General features: G+C 46.2%; 2 protein-coding genes across 42 annotated transcripts in view; both read right to left on the reverse strand.

Annotated features, from left to right (window-relative positions):
• znrf2b (zinc and ring finger 2b) overlaps positions 1-10,239 on the reverse strand; it is a 30,459-nt gene extending 20,220 nt beyond the window's left edge. For both annotated transcript variants that reach the window (XR_007399704.1, XM_049025590.1), the window contains exon 1: positions 9,246-10,239. Coding sequence is in view for 1 of the 2 variants with exons in the window: in XM_049025590.1 (XP_048881547.1) it covers positions 9,246-9,651 (406 nt within the window). In the remaining variant the exon portion in view is untranslated. The remainder of the gene's footprint in view (positions 1-9,245) is intronic.
• A 5,886-nt stretch (positions 10,240-16,125) lies between these two features.
• On the reverse strand, positions 16,126-21,556 carry LOC125749415 (maturin-like). Of its 40 annotated transcripts, none has more exons than XR_007399912.1 (5): positions 21,136-21,556; positions 19,049-19,171; positions 17,431-18,887; positions 17,165-17,260; positions 16,126-17,096 (listed from the first exon to the last, which is right to left on the reverse strand). XR_007399912.1 is itself a non-coding variant. In XM_049026671.1 (3 exons), the coding sequence occupies exons 1-3, from the start codon at positions 21,301-21,303 to the stop codon at positions 18,777-18,779; spliced, it is 402 nt and encodes a 133-aa protein (XP_048882628.1). In that variant the 5' UTR covers positions 21,304-21,556; the 3' UTR covers positions 16,126-18,776. The 40 variants fall into 40 exon arrangements, 1 of the variants encoding a protein (XP_048882628.1); XR_007399894.1 differs by adding an exon at positions 17,369-17,396 and having other exon boundaries at positions 16,126-17,266; XR_007399886.1 differs by adding an exon at positions 17,369-17,396 and having other exon boundaries at positions 16,126-17,334.
• Positions 21,557-23,516: the final 1,960 nt, after the last annotated feature.

The following is a 23,516-nucleotide window of genomic DNA, read 5'->3' on the forward strand; positions in this document are numbered from 1 at the left end:
AGCCCAGACGTGGGGCTGGGTGAGTGCAAACCCATACTCCATTAGGAAGGGGAGGGGGTTCATTTGGGTGCCTGAACATAATGAAGAAGGAAAACACAAAAACTCCCTTGTAGATAAGGACATAAGGGAACGCAGACGTGATGTGATTGCAGTGATTACACTGGCAGTCGAGTCCCATAAAAAACAAAAAATCTGGGGAAGGCTTGGTCTGCTTATTCTGCATATTTGGGCGGGGGTCATTGTGAACAGGTCATCTGATCAACAGAGGAATGTGCCACTGGAGCAGGCTGGTGACAGTCGAGCAAGCGGAGAACTCAGATGCAGAAGATGGGCAGCAGGGGGCACGTCCGCCAACGAACTCCAGCTCAGCCTGAACCAATCAGCCTCTGGCTGAAAACAGGAACACCTGCAGCTTTAAAACATACAACATTCAGTCTCCAAAATCATTCTTAATGAGGCGGAACGAAGATGTAAGTCAGCAGTGAATCTTAGGCAAAGGGCCCATGTGAGCCCAGATAAGGTCGTGAAACCTGGAGGCATGAGGAACAGGAAGTTGCAAGATGGCGAGGTCCGGGCTGCTGAGCCAGAACCGGACTTTACCCTTGGTGTTACCAATCGGTGTCGTCAGCCAGAACACCTGAATGGACATGTAACTATAGAAGATCAGTGTTTCTGTCCTGTTCAATCACGCATTCTGGTCAGGGTGACAGAGAGCTGGAGTCTATCCCATGCAGCACAGGGCACCAGGCTGGGGTACAGTCCAGACAGAATGCCGGTTCATCGCAGGATACATACACTCACACATTACGGTGAACTTAGACATGCTAATTTGCCCAACTTTGGATTGTGGGAGGAAACCAGGGAGAACCCAGAGGAAACCCACACAGCAAGGGGAGAAAATGCGAATGCCACACACGGCTAATGCTAGAGGTGAGGCACCAGGCCACCCCTGTGCAGGAAAATGCGCAATGAATTATTAAAGCGGTGCATAAATGGCTGACAGAAATCAGCGGTGAGTGTCACATTTACGGAAGGCTGAACATGCGCTGCCGGGCTCCTGGGGAGGCCTGAGACACGCTTGCAGTCACCAACAAAGAGAGACACGCAAAGACACATAAAGACACATAAACACAGACTGAAAAAGATAAACTAAGTGAGCAGGTAATGCGACCTGGGCATGAACAACACTCTCACAGTGTGAGAACCGAGAACCAAGCGCACGCACACACGCTATGACATCACATGTTTGTATTCAAATCTATGTGGTGACTTTCCATTCATTTCTATTGGAAGCCAAACAAAAAAAAAAAAAACCTTGGACCGCGAATAACTTGGTTTGCGACTGTTTTGCAAGACGAGCACAAATTTTTAATACTTAATGAGCCGATGGTTCTTCTCTCTCTCTCGCTGCGGGATTGTGGGTCATCATGTCCCATGCTCGGTCTCAGTCGGCATGCCTCACTCGTACAGTCAAAATTTAGTAGAAAAGCACCACCCGAATAAGGGCATAGCAGTGCAAGCGATGAATCTGTTTAACGACAATGCAATGTCCACATTTCCATGAAATCGAAAAAGAAGCGGCTCATTGGATAGGTTCCTTGCTAAAGTCGCACATAAAGAAAAAGATTTCAGTGAGCCAACAGATAGCAGTGATTCTGTTAGTTATAGTGAAGGTCGTCTACAAAATAACCCTCAACTTCTCCTCTCTCTCGTCTCCCTCACACCATTCAGGATTCTGATCAAAGGTAAAGTGAAGGTGAATTTGTTTTATGTATTTTTACTTGATGTTTTGTATTAATCATTTTTATGCAAATATTTTTGGGCTATAGAATGAATCATCTAAGTTTCCATTATTTCTGATGGGAAAATTCACTTTGATATACGAGTGCTTTGGATTACAAGTATGTTTCTGGAACGAATTATGATCGCAAACCAAGGTAACATTGTACAAGATTTTAGTCACTTTTAGTATTTTAATTGCAGTCACAGATTTTTAAAAAAAAATGAGTTTCCCCTTTTGAGGACTGGAAAAAAAATGGTCAAAATAAGTTTTTAATCATCACTGTGGGGCCAAATGTCTCCACAATGTAACATATACATAACCCCCCTCCACATACACACACAACTCAAGATGACATCCAGTCTGTGTGCCAACACAAACAAATGCAAATAGAATCTCAGCACAGACACACTCAAGGGTGGAAATTTGGGTATGAATGGCAGAGACACGTCCCTATGGAGGTAGAGATTTCTGCGTACCTACCAGTCCTGAATCCAAACTTACACCCTTGGATATGTTGAATATCATTTCATGGTAGGTGAGTTTATTAAAATCACCTCGGTAACCCAAAGCAATTGGGAGGTTTCCTAAGACCTGTGAAATTCCTTGATACGGAGACCGAACAGAGGGGTGAACCTGTGTGCCGGGCAGTGCGGGGCCCAGGAGGACCACTCTGAGCTCGCAGGCCTCAGTGGGAGGGGCAGGAAGGGTGACACGCCCCCTCCATTGGTCCTCTCAGTCTCCTTTGGTGTCTGATCGCTGTTCAATGCCGTTGTTTGGCCAATGAGGCTAAGACAGAACCAGCCGGTAGACCCAAGCTAAATTTTGACAGGGTGCTATTCATTTCGCAAGAAGCTTTTTTTCCAAAGCCAATTTATATCTGTAACAAAGCTTCAATTTGCTCTGACTGCGAAGCTGGTATTTTCGTCAGCAAGTTACTGCAGCGCCGTTTCACACAGCAATACAAATAAAATCTAAAGACGTACGAAAGGGATTTTAAAAAGTTGTGGGGCCTGTGACTCTAAGGTTGGGGGCGGGGAGTGTTCCCACCCCAGTCTTCAGGATCAAGCCCGATGTGGTTTACGGGATGCGAAAAAAGGCTGATTTGTGGACAGCCTGGGCCTCAGCCAGGCTAGATCTGAGAGAGTGAGAAGGGGAGGATTATCGCTGTAGCCTGGGAGATCTGCGGCGTGCCGGCCAGCTGTGGCGTCAGCTATACGGGTCCCGTGTGACAAAGGGACCACCTCTGGTCTGGAGTATATTAGCATGCAGGAAGGCCTTTGGGCTATCCCAGGATACAGAGGGAGAGAGACACTGCCGGCGGCTCATAAAGCTGACAGCTCTAGACAGATGCTTTTGTTGGGCCAAAGATAATTTAATATAACAGAATAATTTCGGCATACAACCAGCAAGAATCGATCTTGTGAACCGCAGCACTCTAGATAACAGCCAATGGCACGTAAATAATCGCTCAAGAGAAAATTAAGACAAATAATTGATTACTGTGATAGGGGAATGCTAAGGCGGACAGCTACGACTTGACACACAGATTCCCCGGAAAGCATCCAAATGCCAGCTAGGCAGGACGAAGGATGGACCGCATCGATATTCCTGAACCTCACCCTTCAATGGTAACAAGCAAGACAGACCCATAGCAGAGACCAAAAAACATTCACGGTTTTTAATATGCTAGTTATCAGTGACCCTCCCCACCACTACACACATTTAGGGCTTATATCTGAGAAACCGTTTTCCTGTCTATCAGGCCTGAAAGCTGTTTACTAAACACTAAGCTGCCTTGTCCAGAACATTACTGGAAAATTCACACAAATTCAAAAACACAGCTCACACACACTTACAAATAAACAGGGGAGTCACTACACAGACCAAAAATACTCAAAACACACAGGCCCCGAATCCACAGGGTCCTGCTTGTGTATTATAGGAAATGTACACATTAGGTGGAGCCCGGGAGCCGCTGTTTACAGGTACACGACTTACCAACTACAGAGGGAACATCGAGCCAGGGAAGGCACTGTCATAATTATCCCCTGCAGAGAAAGGGAGAGGGCCCTGCCCAATGCAGAGACAGCCAATCAAAAGGAGACACTCGCTCTCCGGGCCAGAGGGGGCCAATGGGTGACGAGACAGATGTCAGAACACATGGCAACCACACCCCTCGCGATGTCAAACAGGTGGGGTTTGGGGAGGGTAATCGTTCCATCGCCGAGACAAATGCAAACCTGCCTATGAAGTAGCACATTTTATTGCAGCTGTAGCAGACTCTGCTAGCAGCCATGTTGTTTCACCCTAGATCTACATTACATCTACACATGGGTCTCTGTTTAGTACAGGCAGGTTTGTATATTTTTATATTTTTAAATCTTTGACAGAAAATAAAACCGGAAAGTGGCAGCCTGGAAGCCAAGGTGGTCCATCTTCTGCCTGCCTCTTTCAGGAATCCATGGACATCTCCTCCCCTGTCCAAAGCAATGTACACACACACACATGCTCAGGGACTTTAGAACGATTCCCCCAACAGCCCCATCCGGCTGCCAAAACACACGGCAAATGCTCATCCACTTTCGGATACCTCAGTGCAGACTACTCAGCTGCATGCTGGTGATCCATAGAGATCATCTCAACATAAAAACATAAACTATGTAATTTTTTAATTCGCTGACAAAAATACATAATAAACAAACAAATAAAAAAAAATTAAAAAAATTTGAGCACCCGTCGATAGCAACCAGAACTCTTGCCCCATTGGTCAGCCTGACCACGCGTGACGAGTGACTGGCAGTAGATCATGCCCTTATGCTCTGGAAGAGGGGTGGGGGGGGGGGGGGGTGCTGCTGGCCAATCACAGGACAGCAAGGCAACCAAATGACTGCTTACATTTTATACAAACACTGTTGCATTTATCTGCTGATTCTATACACAGAAGAGACAATAAACACAGCGAAATTATGTTTATCACTGACTCAGGGTCTGGAGCATATACTGAGACCACAGGGGTACGAGCCCAGGCGTGACACTGGAGAGGATGCCATTCCACATTCACGTGTTTTTGGATGGCAAGGAGAAACCAGACTCAACCACCCAAGGCAGCCTCATGCCAATCGGAGAGAGCATGCAACACAACGTGCCGCCTGCTGGGGTGGGGAGCTGCTGCTGTTCATGGTACAATGCCTTTGATTCTCAGCGTGCGACGCCAAGGCACTGATGGGACAGTCAGTCTATGTGCCTGTGAAAAAACCAAAGTCCTCTGTATATAGATCCCAAGCCACGCAACACACGTCAACGACATGGTCCGCAGACTGTCGCCCCCACTGGAAGGAGCCCTCGTCTCGCGTTCAGAAAAGGGAGGAGTGCAGGAGTGAGGTTCAGCAGGCCCCCTGTGGATCGAGGGGGTCCCCATCTGCTTTGAAGTCCCATCATCTTCTGCTACGGCAGCCAGGCTTTGAGAGGTGCTGCCAACCTGGATGGTGGGCTGGTGTTGGTGGGGGGGATGTTAGCCCGATACGGAGTGGAGTTCGAGCCGCTGAGACAGCACTACTGACAGGGGCATCACACCAGGCTACTGACCAGACACACACACACGCACACACACACACATCTCACCATTCCAGCACAATTCAAGACACACACCCAACCTTGGAGAGAGAGAGAGACTCAAATGAAAAAGGCTTATTGAAAAGTAGATGACCCCCCTCCCCCCACTGAAGTTATTCTCATTTCATCGTGGCCAGCAAAAAATAATAATAAACAAATGGGGGGGGGGGGGGGGCACATGAAAGCAGGTACCAGTGTGATTCACAGCCCTGGTGCAACAGAAACCGTGTGTCAGCAACAGTGGGGGGAGGGGGGGGGCTCACGTGACAGCAACCTTTCATCGTGACGCCAATGCTGCTGGGGGAGCATTTAAGATATAAACACTACAGATAAGAGGCATGTTTGGCAGATCAGCTGTTCGTGACACACACACACACACACACACACACACACACACACACACACACTTGCTCACACAGCTGCATGCGAACACTGTGTAATTATTGTCAGGCCAAGCTGCATTTCACACAGTGGACCTTGATCACAGGGTCTGTAGCCTTGATATCATCCCTGATAGCCACATCCAGCGAGGGGACCTATTTTTAAGCATGACTCACGTTGGGGGGGGGGGGGGGGGGGTTGCAATCATGAGACCACTGGGAGCTTTAAGACAGAAGGAGCTTTCTCATACACTGCAGCCCGTCCCCCCGGCTTGGTCTCTCCATTATGTCTCTCTCAATGGTTTCCTCTCATTTAGCAGACGTCTAACCCAAGGAGCTGATTTTGTGTTGAAGCAATTCAGGATGAGTAACTTTTTACGGACACAATGGAGTGCTGCTGGAGAGTGCCGACACTCACCATCATGAATATTCTCCATCCCACAGAAGTCAACTGGACACAGACTGGAAATGTTGTTCTTAGCTTTGCACCAGCCTGGTCCAAATTCCTGGAATATCATTTTCAAAACAACACAGTTTATCTGACGTTTAAATAGGCTTTATTAACCCAGTGTACACTCTGGTGTTAACTGGAGCTATTAAAACTATAAACCTAAGATTAAGATAAAGATAGAGATAACCTTCATTGATCCCAGGGGGAAATCGCCTTAGACCTGCCGCCTGAGCGAGGAATCATGGGAATGAAAACGTTTTTCAACCAAACCCATTTTGGGCATCAAAAGGGAAGATAGTCAACTTATTTCCTGCTGGTGTGGTTTTGCATCCCCCTCCCCAGTACTGAGAGGGTCTGGGCCACTGGGTTCACTTCCCCATAAGCATTGTGGGACAATGAGGAAGTGAAAGAAAAAAAAAACCTACAGCCGGGACTTCCCGAGGACGCCTTCCGCTCACAAAAGCCACTGAAATTATGTCTTTAGCACAGGAGAAGAGATTACTGTGGTAAATTCATAAAGGTAAATGTACATAAGTCAGCCATTATAAATAAATCAGCCTGTGGGGGTGGCAAAGAGGGGCCATGCTGACTACCAAGGCTTATAATACTGGGATTCAAATGATAGCATGTTCAATAATTCAACCTATTCGATTTTTCTGCTTTTCTGGGTCAACATACTGCAATCAGAGTTGACAAGATGGACAAATCTATGCATTGTCTGTGCCTGCTTGTCCTATTTGGGGTCGCAGGGGTCCAGAGTCCATCCTGGAAGCTACAGGCACAAAGCAGGGAACAACCCAGGATTGGGTGCCAACGCGTCTATCCCGGAAGCTACAGGCACAAAGCAGGGAACAACCCAGGATTGGGTGCCAACGCGTCTATCCCGGAAGCTACAGGCACAAAGCAGGGAACAACCCAGGATTGGGTGCCAACGCGTCTATCCCGGAAGCTACAGGCACAAAGCAGGGAACAACCCAGGATTGGGTGCCAACGCGTCTATCCCGGAAGCTACAGGCACAAAGCAGGGAACAACCCAGGATTGGGTGCCAACGCGTCTATCCCGGAAGCTACAGGCACAAAGCAGGGAACAACCCAGGATTGGGTGCCAACGCGTCTATCCCGGAAGCTATAGGCACAAAGCAGGGAACAACCCAGGATTGGGTGCCAACGCGTCTATCCCGGAAGCTACAGGCACAAAGCAGGGAACAACCCAGGATTGGGTGCCAACGCGTCTATCCCGGAAGCTACAGGCACAAAGCAGGGAACAACCCAGGATTGGGTGCCAACATGTTGCCGGGCACATACATCACTCGCACCCACGCACACATTCACACCTATGAGGAAATTAAACAACTCCAATGAACCTCAGCATGTTTTTGGACAATGGGGGGAAACCGGAGAACCCGGAGGAAACCCGACAATGATGAGGCAACAGTGCTGACCACTGCACCACCACACTGCCCCCTGGATGGACAAATGACTCAGCAAATGGATTTACCTTTGGACCGCCCCCACAGTGGCTCCAGTTGGGGAGGGGGGGGGTCACCTAAACAGCGTGTCCTGTATCTGGAATAAGCCTTGCCTAACACCCCCCACCACCTTTTCCAATCACCCTCATCCTTGGCAGATTACCTCCCTGACCCTAGCAAGCACCATGGTGTTGTGACCAACAATAAAAACAGGATAAACATTATAGAAACCGGTAACCCCTATAAGTTAATTTGTCATCCCAACACTTTAGACCAGCATCATACTTCCCTTTGTTTTGCTCATTTGGCATCACACAGTCTGCCGTGTCCCCCTCCCCTCGACATACGGACACACACACACACACACACCTTTGCAGAGACTGGTGGGGCCCTTCAGCAGGACAGCCATGCCGGAAATTAAACCACAGAGCAGGAAAGTGGCATAAGTACAACTTCCGAACCACAGCACGAGCGCATCCCACAGGGACCAGGGAAAACCGAGCCGGCTGGAAGCGAGCAGTCTGTGGTTTGACCTCACACACACAGGCCAATTTAGAAACGCCTAACTGTGCATCTGTGGACTGTGGGAGGAAACCGGTGTAAAAGGAGGGAACCCGCACGATATGAGAAATAAACAAACGAATTAATAGTGAAATTCAATTATGTCCAAAATGTTGATCACGGTGTATCAAACATGACAGACAACATTGGAATCAGACATATGAATTTCTGACTATCCATCATTAAAAGTAGCAGCTAGATTTCTCCTGAAAAATCATTATACAAAATTAAATTGCCCATTAATTATTTTATTTTACTTTACTCACAATGAAATGAAGATATTCTTTGATTTGTTCTTTGAGTCTTTGTTTTGATAAGCGCACCTGTTGAAAGGTGTTTTTATGACAAACTTGGGAGCTGATTTAAAATCTAACCCCAGCGTCCTTTGGACTGTTCGCCGCGGTGCCAGTTATGGGGCGCCGTGATCTCGGCACTACTTTACAAACTGGGAATATAGCAGAAGGAAGCAGCCTACTTTCGCAATAAAGTAGCACGAAATCAATCTTTATAATCTTGGCACAAGGAGAACAAAAGGGTTCCGGAGGAGGATTATTTAGAGCAACCCTTATTCTAGAGAATCTAGAGCGAAATAATAAGGAAGAAGTTTCTAAATTATTCACAGTGCCCAACGTACAGATATGACAGGATTGGTACTTAAAGTCTCGTAAATAATAAAGTTAATGACCTGTCCTGCTGACTTTGATGTCGTAAATAGGTGCGATGTACTTTTCTAAATGTAAAATCGGCCTGAGCATCAGTGAAATTAACACAAGGAGGCAAACAGCACGGACGAGAAACGTTTCTTAAAGGAACTCGCCAAGTTAAAAGACACTGACGGTGACGGAAAAGTAAATAAATCCAAGTTAGACAAACGATTATGTGCAAACCACCATTTGCCTTAACCCCATGTGTATGCCATCGCGAAACACACAGCCCATCTTGAGCTGGAAGCTGTAGCGCTTTTGGACCGCTGTGCAACTTCTGCTTACCTCCAAACAGATGGGGGGAAAGGTGCGCTGGCAGCGACCCTATGACCAGCCGGGGAGCCCCGTGACCGCCGCCTGACCCGTCCCTTTCTCCGGCGTTTTCCTCTGGCGTGCTATTGCCGGATCCTTGCGAGCTATTTGGGATATTAATGCCCGACTGGGGCCTGGCTCCGGATCCCCCTCCTCCACCGCTGCCGCCGCCCCCCACGGTTCTCGTCCTGGATCCGTGCTGCTGTACCGCGGCGGAAGCGGCTCTGGAAGACCCGTGAGCTGAGGCACCGTACGCGCCGTATCTCATAGCCACGGCCGCGGTCCTGCCGTCGCCGGTGGAGGTTCCGGAGGGCAGATCCGATCCCGAATAAGCCCGGGTTCGACCATTGGCGGCCGGGCTACTCTGCTTTGCCCCCATGCTCCCTGCACAAATGCACCAAGGGCTTCGCAAGAACTCGATAGAGTGATCGAGCGCAGAAAGGGAGGGGGGATGAGTTTGGCTGCGGGCTGAAAAGTGCGAGAAGGAGACGGACAAAATCGGCCTCCGACAGCAAGGCGGAAAGAAACTCCAGGCGCTTCAAAACCCAGTCATCAAGTTGCGAAAAAACGTAGTGGCGTGAAAGAAAGAAAAAAACAAAGTGACAACTCGAGGAAATGACTTTATCGGCTACGGCATGGGACGTGAGCGAACTGAATCAAAATGACACACAAAAAAACGAAACAAAAAGGACGCGATCAAAACGTGTCACGGAGGAATCCCACGGACGCGGCTTGCAGGGCTTCGCTTCTTGAAGCTGCTCTGCCCTCGATCGCACGCTTCAGCTTGATTTGCTTCGGCTGCTTTCTTCGCAGCTTCTCCTCCGCCATACCGCTTCTCTTTAAAGAGAAAGTGAAAAAGGCCGTCTTCCCGTCTCCCTTCCTCTCCTCCTCTTTATTTTTTTTCCTTCTCGCGCTACTGACACACAAACTGTTACGAATGAGAAAAGAGGGGAGTGGGGAGGGAACGGGGGTGGGTGGTGGGGTGGGGGGGGTGAATAGGAGCCAGAAGTAAAACAGAAATTGACGAGGAAGGAGTGAAACCGGAGTGCCGGCGGCTGCTGGATTGAAGTCTGCGAGACGCCCCCCTCCTTTTTTTGTGCGTCAAGTGACGTCACAAAGCCCGCAAATATCAACAATAACCGTGACCCGGCGACCCTCTACCCCAATCCGCAGGTACAGCGTGCCGCAGACTAGGAGCTCCTACACGAGGCCACCTTGAGCGCGGCGCGGCGTCCGGTTGTGCACGAGCACGGCCACACGTGTGCGGGGCGGAGAGGGGGAACACCGCCGTACACGTTTCAAGGTGAACTGCGGGCAGTTATGTCTTTATACAAATAATAAAAATCAATAAACAGAAGGCTTGCTAGTAATAGGCAGGTACAAGTATTTCAATGACCTGGCAATAAGAACGAGGGTTTCTTTGTATTTCATTATGTAGCTGCCGTATAATAAATTAACGTTTTAGGATATTTAATATTTCAAGGAAAACAAATTTTCCAGAAATATCGTAGCATGTTAAAACACATTAAAACAATGTTCATATCCGTTTATATGATGCGCGAGGTATTAAATATTTATAAATAGCTTTCTTGTTCATCCATGGTCAGTCGTTAGACTGCACAGGCAAATGGCAGTTTAAGCCCCAGCGGCCAATCGGGACACGGACGTACTAAAGGGGGAGGGGGGTCAAGGTCATTTATCTCTTTGCTAAAGTGCAAAATTCACTCTGCTTTATTGAATATTCAACTATCCGCCCGTCCATTCTCGCGCGGTTCAAGCGAGGAGGTTATTTAAGGAAGCACCTTGTGCCACGCAGAGTCTATCTGCACAGTATGACAGGTTGTATTTGAACATGCAGCATGCTTTTGAACTTGGATCTGACCAATTACAGCTATTCATATTACTCCCTATTTAGGTAATTAGGGAACAACGTATCTTCTGCTGTTTCCTTTATACGGTTCTCTAGGTGTTGACGCATATTAGTTTTAGGAAGGAAAATATAAAGTAAATTTCAATATGAACTAAATAATTTCCTGTTTCCAGCATATCACAGAGTAATTATGTACAGAAACAGGAGAAATTAGAGTTTAGCACTTTTATCTGCTTAGTATAATATGTAGTATAGTTTGTACAGTCCGATTTGGTGAATAAAGGCCACACATTTTAGATAATAGCTGGCAGTGTGGTTAAAATGCCTGCTGATGCCAGTTAATTTCCAGCAGACCCACTATTATTCTCTTCAGTAAGATGTTTACCCTCATTTGGTTTGATAAATAAAAGGTGAACCAAATAAAAGTTTAAATCCATTTTATATATGATAATTCATGCCATAAGATGGGTTTTGGGTGTTGGAAGATTATAAGTGCCACATAATGGAAATACAGTTAAGCTTAAGGATGGACATACATTTTGGGGGAACCAAAGTCTCCCTTGGCTGAAGGTTTTACCTGGGAAGGATTTTGGGGTTGCACAAAGGGCTTCAGTAATTGCCTTCTTTTGAACAGTCTTCGCTCCTGGCTGACAGTACCTCCCACATGCCGAAGCTCAAAAATCGAGATGATTTCCTGCCCTGAATCAGTCCTCCAAATGTGCGCTGGAGGAGATCTTGCCAAAGTGCTGGCATCAGGGCAGTGCTTATCTGTCGCCCCGTGAAGACTGCATTGGGTTTCACACAATATTATAGTAAGGGGCAATTATTCCCCCAGAAGACACTGCTTTTCTTACTTTAATAGATTTTCTGTGTGTGTGTCTGTCTGTGTGTGTATTTCCTAGTGTGATTGCTATTGTGGTGTTCCCAGGGCAGGCCACACAGAGACACGCATAGTGTACAACACTGCCCTTTTCGTCACTTGCAGAACGTGACACTGGGAAAAAAATAAAATAAAACTGTAGCATCCCGCCAAACTCTTTTTTTATCGACGGAGAGTGAGGAGTGAGATGCCCTCCACGCTTTGTCACCCTGGATTTAAACAATGTAGCTTTGTTTACCACCAGCAGGGGCAATAGCAGAGTGCTTCGTTCGCCGAATGTCATTATCAGCATCCATTCACACATACTGCGGGGATGCTAGACGAAAGACAAGAGCAATTGTTTTGTTTGGAAAAAAAAACAAACATAAAGCTAATATCGTTCTAAGAGGCGCTGTTCATGGTCGTCTGACCGGCAGGATCACTATATATAGAATATATTTAAATAAGCAAAGGTTATTGACTTTTCCTTAATCTGTAAAAGTCGTATATATGTTCCCTGGTAATTAATTTTGTAAGGTAAGTTGTAACTGTATTATAAATGCTTGTGAAAAAATTACTACTGAATTGAAACAACCTTCTGATCTATTATTTAATTATACTGAATTAGCTTACCCCTTAGTCCAAAGACCCTAATGTTTATTCCTACAGTATGAGGAGCATGAATTTGAGGGTTGATGGATGCATAGCTGATGGTGCAATGCCTGCAACGCTCTAAACTTGATGTAATGTAACACCACCGCTCCTTTCGGTATCGTGTTTGTGTTTTGATTCATGTGTCCTGGGGCAATGGAACACTGCACTATTGCAGAGTGCGTAGCCAAGTGCCAGCTACGATTTAAATGCAGGCCATTAATGAAGGTGGAACTGGCTTTCGCCTTTACACCCCCCCCCCCCACCTTCCAAATTCCATTGCCTGAAATACGCAGCATGGTTGCAGTTTAGTGGAAGTACAAACACATTTGCACCACTTTGCAGCAGCATGTGCGTATGTGCGAATGTGTCACGCTTGGGTCGTGTCCCTGCTTGTCAGCGGGTCGGCTGCCCGTGACGATCTGTCTGGCCACTGGGTACTGAGGATTCCCAGACGAGGACGCTTACTAAGTATGTGGCTCAAAAACCAAGCCAGCGGAGCCGCCGTTCCAAAGAGAATCCTTTCTGAGTGGAAGATAGAAACAAAACAGGATCCGAACACTTAGCATGGAGGACAGACTGCTGTAGGTTCGAATCCCATAGTGTACCACAGCAGGCGTTTCAATCACAAAAATCCATCTCAGAATCATGCTTTGGATCTTGGGATCCCAGGGAGCAATGACAGCCCAGTTTTCCAGAAAGTTTCCATAAGTGGAACAAAACAAAACAATGGCCAGGTTGGTTTGTTAATCGGCCGACTGGGACAGCATTTATAAAGGGGTACACCATAACCTTCCCCCTCCTCCACCTGGAGACTTGCCAGCTTCACATTCCTGAGGCTTACGGTGAGGAAAATTCCACACATGGCAGGACAGGACTCCACTAGTCGGGCGTGGGATGCGTCCTTCCCAGAACAATAGAGCTGAGTAGTGCAACGGGTGCTCCACCTGCTTTCCCCACTAGAGGGCCAACGCCAAAGGTGATCACAGCAAGTCACTGAATTATTTCACACACCATATTGGATTTTTTCCCCAATCCCACCCCCATCCCCCCCCCCCCCACACACACACACGCACACTCTCAGTCGATGGCTTATCTTTGATGTTCACCCGCTGTGTTCTTTATGTTTGAAAAAGCTGGGGGGGGGGACAATAGAGGTACAGTAATTATTGCACAAGGGTAGCAAACGTGTAGTAGAAAGTCTAGCGGTATGGAAGCTGCACCGAGGAAGTTTCTCCAAAACGTTCTTTTACTTCTAAGCGCAGGCTGGCTTCACATCCTACCGAAAATTTAATTTTGTTGTCCAGCATAAGAGATCTATTATCAACTAAATAACATCAGAAAATACAATTTTGATTCCTGTTGCTTTCCCTGGTGTAATTTTTTATTTTTCCTGTTCAGAATGAAAACATAGATATGCAATCCTAGCAGGACCTCCTGGTTGCTCTGGAAAGTAATGAGCGAGAACTTCAGAGAGAATTATTTATGGTTTACTTATTCGTTGGGAACAGACCTCAGTCTTTTAAAATATTAAACCCTTTTTCCAAAGCTTGTGTCAGCTCTGTGGTCAAATATCAGATAAGGATTCCTTCTGAGAGCGGTCATTGGATTTCATCATGTTGTTTGCCATTTCCGGAACAAATTAAAATTCTTTGGGAATAAGTGTTGGGACAGCGGGAAATTTTCCAGGTGGTGACAAGTGACCACGGCTCATTAACAAAAGGTCCAGCCTAAAGTGAGCCAGCTGGCTGTGATTAGCAAATATCAACACAGTTGTAATACATTTGGCATTGCCTGAACACAGCCCTTCTTGCATCATACCAGAGGGGCTGGAGAACTGAAAAGAACTAGCCATTAAAGCTAAATGCACAGCTCTTCCCAGTGCATGTCTGGGCTAGTCCAGTGGACTCGACTAGGAGTCATTTCAGGCCCCTTCAGAGACTTCATCGCGCTCAGGAATTAGCGTGTTCAGGGTAGCTCTGAGCACCGTGCAGACAGGCTCATTTTGGGGGAAGCTAGTCTTTGAAAATTATGCGCACAGATTCTGCTTGTTCCCTTGCAGGGACAGCCACTGAACTGCATACATGCATTGAAATGCTGAAGACTTTCATGTGTGTTATACCATGGATATCCATCCATCCATCCATCCATCCATCCATTTTCCAAACCGCTTATCCTACTGGGTCGTGGGGGGTCCGGAGCCTATCCCAGAAGCAATGGACACGAGGCAGGGAACAACCCAGAAAGGGGGGCCAGCCCATCGCAAGGCACACTCACACACCATTCACTCACACATGCACACCTACGGGCAATTTAGCAACTCCAATTAGCCTCAGTATGTTTTTGGACTGTGGGGGGAAACCGGAGTACACGACGACATGGGGAGAACATGTAAACTCCACACACATGAGACCCAGGCGGAGACTCAAACCCGGGTCCCAGAGGTATGAGGCAACAGTGCTAACCACTGCACCACCATGCCGCCCCTACCATGGATATATAATAAGCCATTCTCACTGGTATATTTCAGCTCACACATTGGCTCTGACATGCCAGAATGAGTGAAGACAGATTTATTATCAGGTTTATGGAGGGTTACGTTGGAAATGAGTTTCGTATGGGAGGTATATTTGCAGCTTATGCATGTTAATATATTAGCTGTACTGTCCTCTGCTGCTCAAAATGAGCATTACAACACAATACGTATAACCTCTCAACAAACTGAGCACCTTAAATCGTAATGTCATACCGTTCAATATGTGAATAAATGTGAATTAACATTTGTGTCAAAAACGTTTTGTATGGTCCTTGTGCCATTCAGTGGACATCATCTCCTAACAAGGAATGGCTGCAAGGACATCGCTGAGATGGTAAGGCCATGGATGTCCGTTGCTAGTAGAGGTGCTCTGTGAAACTCTGGCTAGTTCTCCTGCATGCTTTCAAAGAAAAGATAGCATAACAAATTGGATGAGGACACTTTACAGGATATGACAACCATATTTTGATCATATTCATAACATATTCCTTCAGATTAAGTTGATAGAATCTGTTGAACTGAACGGTTGAGGAATAAGAATATTTATGACAATCTATACTGACTTGCCTTTCTCTGTGTCTCTTTTAATAGTTCAGTTTTAACATTATTTGGGACTGTGTTGTTTGGGATTTTATATTTATGTGATTGTAAAGTTTTCATTGACCTGTAACGGAAAAATGCAAAATACAATATTCAAAGAAAAAGTAAAGACAGTTTTATGAATGAGCTTTTGGAGCGCTCAGGTGCGATCCCTGAAGGGATGCTGTTGGAGAATTTTAAATTTTATAACCAGGGATGTTAAATTAGTTTCCATTTCCATTATTGTCCTCATCTACTGGGAAGAACGTGTCAGCTCAGTGTGGATAACAAGTGTTATATATGCTAAGGAACTGAACATGTGTCATGAGTTGTGGGACGAAGAACTCGTGGGCAGGTGTTTAGGAGAACAAAAGGGGGTTTTATTGAATAGACCAGGGAAATAAATAGGACCACGAGGGGTCAAAACAGGAAGAGAGGGATCGGGAAGAGCACAGGCAACAAGAGGACTGACTTCAATGGCAGGACTGGGCCTGACGAGACAAACAGGTACTGAAATACATGGACTAACGAGGAGCAACAAGCAACAGGTGTGGCTCATCAGGGGGGGAAACAGGAGTGTCAGGTGGATATAATGAGCAGTTACAACATGTAGCTACAGGATCAGATGCTGAAAATTGGGGGGGGGGGTGAGATCCATACACATAAAGTTCTTATGTTGACAAATATGAATATATATTCTGAATTACATCACTGGTTATGTTGAAAAGGCAGTTACAGGAAAGTCATATTTTAGGGTGGTAGCTATATTCAACCATATACAACAATACACAAACGGGTTTAATAGTTTAATATATATTCTGAAACCAACTCATTCGTGTTGTGAGAACATAAAATAAAAGACAGAAAAAACTGTCCAGGATCAAAATTAATGTTACTATAAGCTGTATAGGTTTGATATAATCTTATAAAGAAATACAAAAACAACATGGAACCCCGACACAGGGCATAAAGCACATGGGTATATTTCATCTAAAAATAAATTACTCACGGCCTTGTGAGTGATGATTAGACTTTAGAAGGATTGTAGTGTATGTATATAGAAACAAACCAAGCTCATGTTGCACCGCTTCTAATCATGAGCTAACATTCTGCGTCCGACCATCTGTCCCTTAGAATAAAATGGCACACAATGTCACACAGCTGTCAGGAGCACCACCAGGAGAATCTACACCTCCTACAGCCGATACACTGCGAACGGCTCATGCCTCCTTTACACTGTTAAAGGGAGACAGACCAGTACCTCCTACACATATTAAAGTGGGACAGGGCTACATCTCCTACATGCATTAACACGGGACAGGCCTACATCTCCTACACGCATTAAAGTGGGACAGGCCTACATCTCCTACACGCATTAAAAGGGGACAGGCTTACACCTCCTACACGCATTAAAAGGGGACAGGCCTACATCTCCTACACGCATTAAAAGGGGACAGGCCTACACCTCCTACACGCATTAAAAGGGGACAGGCCTACACCTCTTACACGCATTAAAAGTGGACAGGCCTACACCTCCTACACGCATTAAAAGGGGACAGACCTACACCTCCTACACGCATTAAAAGTGGACAGGCCTACACCTCCTACACGCATTAAAAGGGGACAGGCCTACACCTCCTACACGCATTAAAAGGGGACAGACCTACACCTCCTACACGCATTAAAAGGGGACAGGCCTACACCTCCTACACGCATTAAAACAGGACAGGCCTACACCTCCTACACCCATTAAAATGAGACAGGTCTCCACCTAATATATCTATTACAGTGAGAAAGGCCTACCCCTCCTACACCTATTAAAGTGACAGGCCTCCATCTTCTACACCCATTAAGGTATGACAGACCTACCCCTCCTACCAGGGACGGATTACGGACCGGGCCAGCGGGGCCACTGCCCAGGGGCCCTTGGGGTGCAGGGGGCCAGTGGGGCCCCTAGCCCAAAACAATTTGCAACGCTTATCAACAATGTATTTTCGTTTGTCTATTTTAGAGGGCCTACATTCTTTGATCCTCTGCCTACAAGGGCCCCTGACCCTATAGGGAGGGCGTTTGGCTGCCAAGGGCCCTTGAATTGTGGTGGTGGTGGTGGGGGGCCTCGCGAACGTTTTGCCCAGGGGCCCACACAACCCATAGTCTGTCCCTGCCTCCTACTCCTATTAAAGTGCAGCAGGCCTACACCTCCATTACAAAACGAGTATGTGGAGGGAATTGAAATCAATATCTTTCCCAACAGCATGTCTCTTTCACCAAACATCTGTTCATACACACACTGAGAAGCCCACTCTGTCTAAGACAAATATATGATCAACTCCATACTGTATACAAATGTAGTTATTCTAAGGGTTTAATATTTTACTTGAATTTGTCGAATTGTAACCCCTCTACATCTTAAATATTAGTAGATATATTTGGATGTAACACTTTTCCAGCAGGCCTAACTTAAGCAGGAGAAGATGCTGTGTAAGTCACGGGTGCTAACGTCACTCTAAGGTCTTATCAAGCTCACTATAGCAAAGTTTTCCTTACATCCATGCTGGTCAGTTCAGCTCCAATAACATACAATGCAGGCACTCACAAAAATCCTGTTTGTCTCTCTGAAAGCTCAGACTAATTAAAATAATAAAAAATGTCATTAAAACTAAGCACAGCCATGCTTTATGTAATGTTACAAAAAAAAACAATTATCTGTACATTTTTATGAGGAAACTAATGACCTGCTGTTAACATGAGAACATACAGACTAGGAACGAAATTATTACCATTTGGCTTAGACGTCATTTAATATTTGCATTTATGACACACTAAGCCGCGATCCATCTGCTTTACTCTATTCTTTTATTTGAATACTATGTTGCCCACCACGCTCCTTATTTCAAGTACAAAACAAATATCTGCAGTGTGCATATTCTGATGTCTGAGAACCCAGAACTGGGATGACAGTGGGAGGCGGTCCTTCGCGGTGGGTGGGTGTGGTCAATGTGTGTGGGGTTACTGCTGGCTGACAGCCAGCTGCTGGTGGTCAGTCTCCTGTTCCTCCTCCACGTTGGTGTGGTACTGCTCAAACGTCTCTGTGTCGTCTGTGTCAGGGAGGTCCAGGAGCTGTGAAGCAGGAGTGACAATGACGTCATTATAGGCAGAGTTGTCAGACAACCGGAATGACTCAACAAAGAAGGATTTCAGTGTTAACACAGGCAGATCAAACCAGTGGTTTATGGTGGATAACAACTGTAATCTGGGGCAAGCCACTAGATCTCACTCACTGGCCTGAAGGAAGAGAAGACCTCATCCAGGACCTGCACGAGGCTCTTCCTGCCACAAGCCGAGATATAATCTTGGGCACGCTGCAGGAAGGGCAGGCAGTCCTCATTCTCACTCCAGACGTGCTGTAAGAGGGCGAACCAGCCAGTCAGCACGCCCCAATAAAAGTCATGACCAATCATAAAACAGGCCACAAAACTATAGGTATAACCTTGTGATTCCTCAGGGGGGGAACTTGCCTGGCTGAAAAACATCACTTCCTGCATTAGCTATTTCCGCCAACTTCCAAGACTAAAATATTTTGCCCCTCCATCTTTTAATCTAACCTGAGCAGCTTCTAACACCCAGGCCATCGCCTCCTAAACAAGGTCCCACGAGAAGCTCGCTGGCCCCAAGCACGCCAAACTGTTTGCAGCCCATATTATCGTCTCACTCTTATTTAAATGCCTATGTTTATTTATTAGCTCATCTTCATATCCTTCATCTCTATTTTTATCTAGTCTGTTCATTGTTTTGTGTATTTTTGTCTTGACAGTGCGTTTTTGATTTTATAACCCAGGGCACCACCAAAAACAAATGCCTTGTACATTTTGTACATAGCAAATAAAAGGATTCTGATTCTGACAGTGATTCAAATAGCAAAATTCTATGCTGGAGGGGATGTGTTAGAACATAGACTCCTTTTAATGTCCACGGCGTGCCAGGCATCTTGTATCTATCGCTCTGACGGGGACCTTGATCCATACCCTGCTATGACATTCTCTAAACAGAGGAAAAGTTCTGTGGTATAGAAGAAACAGAATTTCTATGTAATCGGTTAACGCATAACCAGGCAAAGCAAAACATTTAATGGTGACTGGAAATACCATGTCTGGGTAGGGTGGGCGAGTTGGCTTAGGAAGATGGGTAACCATTGGACATGGCTGAGATAGAGAGCAGTAGGATTTCACACACTTCCCCTGACACCTTCAAACTGCCGATGCTCTGATCTGTCACAGACATCGATGTGGCCTGAGGCTTGGCTGGGGAAACCGTGGGCAGCTCCGGTGCCCCCCGGTCGGGTCCTCGGGCAAACCTCCCGGGCTTTGGAGGAGGACAAGTGACAGAACCTGAATTGTCACTCACAGCACGGGAGCTTTCAGTGGGGTGTTCAGTACTCGAAGAAATGTATCCATTAGCTTCCCAGGACACAACACCTACATGGCAAAACCTTCAGAACCCACCACGTATCTGGTTGCCTGCAAAAGTCAGACCTGAAATGCATGGCACAGACCTGCATATAAAACAGAGAAGGAAAGGAGAGCAGCGGTGCTACTGCCAGCTGAGGATTTCTGTATTACACAGCTGCTGACCCACTAAATGCAAACACCGCTGTTGCAGGCACATTTAGAAAGTGAGTGTCCCAGATATAATTCACATGTCTCCCCTGCGATGGGGGACAGTGAGACACTGAGGCTTAAAGGTCAGGACAAACCACACTGAGATCCTGCACTAGCTCAGGAAGTTGTCAGATTCAGGCGGTTATTACCCACTATGCTCATCCCTTTCGCAGTGGACGCCTGTGAATCATTCGTTTATAGAGTTATGTAAAACGCGCGTTTCGTGACTAGTTATGAAAGATAATCGCCGTGAGATTTTTTTTTAACCCTCTGATCTCGTTGTAGCACTACACCCTATTAATAAGGATAATTCGTAGTGTATATTGTTAATAGACAGAGCGATGTATAGGTTTATATGTATGACATATAAGATAAATATTATATGCTTATGGCAAATTAATGGGGTATATAGCCAGTAACGTTCCTAGCCGACGTGTCGCCCTAGGCAGCATCACCGCCAGCGCCCCCCGTCCGAGGCAAAGTAATATTACCTGGCAAGTCGGCGCCCTTTCAGAAGTTGGCGCCCTAGGCGGCCGCCTATGTCGCCTGTAGAATTCAGGGCACAGCTGAGAGGTCGAATCGGCGTCTTTAGCGTTTTTCATACCCAACCCGCGCTTCAACCCATGCACACTGACTCTAAAGAACAGACGCAACACTTTAACACCTTCGAGACACATGCATACTGACATCCGCGGCTTTATAATACTTACAAAACTATCGGTGTCACAATTCACGTCTGGGCACAGGACGTAAAAGGAGAACCGTGGTTCGGCATAGAAATCCAGGCGCCTCTCGTCACTGCACTCGGCGGCTATGAGCTCGAAGGGGGTCCCGGAGCACCACTCCTCCGCTGTGTCGATCAGCTGCTCGAAGTCCATCCTCCGCCTGCCGTTCCGGACACTTGAGAGACTAACCGTTGTGAGGTCGCGGAGCGGCTTCCGACGCGCTCCGCCTCTTATGATCAGCGTCTCCTATGGGTTCAGCACCGCGTCGGCAGCGCGTATTAAGAGGTACTGGCTATATACCAGCCCTGCGTGTGGATACATGAATTATTTTGCTCAGATATCCTGAGCATCTCACGCAGAATGATCTTTAGCGTTACACCCTCCACGGAGCTATGTAGATCTTGCCAGACGGGGACTCCAGCTAGCTTTGCCCTGACGACTCATTAGCATATTCTGGCGAGTAGATGCTAAAAATGTGATTTTAATGACATAAAATAAGGCGCCATTAAACGATGTAGGATTAAATAAAATTAATAAGCCAAAAGAAGATAAATTCTGGTTATTTTCAACTTCATTGGAAGGACAGTTTATGGTCCCTCAGAAACACTAGACCTTCAGGTACAACACACGTTTGTGATTTTGGGCCCCATGAAAACATATATCGGGCCCCCAAGTCCAGGCCAATCCAGTTATTTTCCAAATTTTCTCTGCCCCCTGTCACTCAGGGGCCCTTGGAATTGTCTTAACTTTCCTTCACCTTACAGCAGCCCTGCCTTTATTTGTAACATTTTAAGGCATAGTAAGAGACGAAGAAAATGCACAGCCATACCTTAAACTAGACTTGCCTGAAGGAAATATTAAAACTAATACCATACTGGTCCCATTCATTAATCACATCACTTATCATGGTGAGCGTCATAAAGGGGGGTTGAACCTCATGCAGCACAGGACAGGGGGCTGGGTTGCACCCTGCAGATAATGCCAGATTATCACAAGGTACACACACCTGATCGTGCTCCATGGCAAGCCGAGAGATGTCGATTAGTCTAACCGCATGTTTTCGGACTGCAAGGGGAAAGCTACATGAAATGACGAGCACCCCCAGCCAGGGAAATATGAGATAACAGTACTGCACACTGTTCCACTATTCTCTTACCCTATTTTGCTTTTAGATATTTGAGTTAAGGTACAGAAAATAGCCGATTTCTACAGCCAAGAGCAAATTACACCGTTTATCGAGCAAAAAAAAAGCTAAGAGTTGAAGGTAATGTTAACTCACAGGCACACTCACTGGTCAGTTTGTTTAGATACACATGGATGCTTATGTAGTCAGCCTGTTCCTCCAAACACTGATTGAGAAAGTTCAACAGGCGGGTGAAGACAAAAGGAATCCTCACTGTTTAGATTAGGCCAAGGTGTGGTGCCTTATCTAAGAGAGCTTGAAGGTGGTGGTTCTGCCTTCATTTTCATGCACCTCACAGTGTGTCGAGTTTAAAGGAAAGTGTGATGATCAGGAAGTATCCTGGCAATGCACTTCCTGTGGCTGAAATTAGCATGTTAATGAGAGAGGTCAGAGGTCAGAGGAGAACGGCCAGACTTGTTACAGCTAACAGGATGGACACAAGTGGAAAAATAACTCAGTACAACAGTGCTTTGCAGAAAGGCTTCTGTGCACATACAGCTTGTCTACCCTTCAAGCAGTTCTGCAGGAAAATGATAAGATAAATATGATTTAAAAGCGGGTTCTACCTAACTGGCCTTTAATCTAGGAGTATAAGCCATCAGATGGCGTACATTTAAAGTGGACAGACTTGCACACAATATTGTGCGTGTTGTAGCTCAACAACAGGGACCTTGAAGAAATGCAACATTTCAATAGGCAGCATTTTAATTCAGGTAAATGTCCTGGATTAAGCGATCGCTCTAGCAAGGACCATTCACCATGTGCGCTGCCACTGACACAGGAGAATTTGCACTCTTTACGATGACGAACGAGTAATTTGAATCAAGCAATGAATATTATAATTCTATAATTATTAACGCTAGATTTCCACTCCAGCGGATGATCCATTTCAAGTACACTGGCAGAAAAAAACTTAGAACGTTTGATTGTGTGTGGACTACGTTACATATCAGAGAAACGCTGAGGAATATTCAGGACGGCAGCTGAAAGGAGACTTTTTATGGCACAGGTTAAGGTCACATGGGTGAAATCAGTAACATTACATTCATAACTATAGCAAGCTTGGTTTACCAGGCCTATGTCAATACAAGTCGCCTGCTCAGCTATAACGATTTACAGACATTACTATTCAGTGAGACATTACGGTTCACACCTGCAAGGAAGGGGGTTTAAATCTCATGCA

This window comes from Brienomyrus brachyistius, chromosome 9, assembly GCF_023856365.1.
Source record: "Brienomyrus brachyistius isolate T26 chromosome 9, BBRACH_0.4, whole genome shotgun sequence".
Classification (NCBI taxonomy): domain Eukaryota; kingdom Metazoa; phylum Chordata; class Actinopteri; order Osteoglossiformes; family Mormyridae; genus Brienomyrus; species Brienomyrus brachyistius.

What these genes read in the sequence shown, in the direction of transcription:
- LOC125749415 (XM_049026671.1), bottom strand. Translation starts at nt 21,303, where the DNA reads ATGGACTTCGAGCAGCTGATCGACACAGCGGAGGAGTGGTGCTCCGGG. An exon ending in ATTGTGACACCGATAGTTTT is followed by an intron (nt 19,172 to 21,135) that starts GTAAGTATTATA and finishes GCCCTCTTACAG; the next exon opens with CACGTCTGGAGTGAGAATGA. An exon ending in TCTTCTCTTCCTTCAGGCCA is followed by an intron (nt 18,888 to 19,048) that starts GTGAGTGAGATC and finishes CCTGCTTCACAG; the next exon opens with CTCCTGGACCTCCCTGACAC.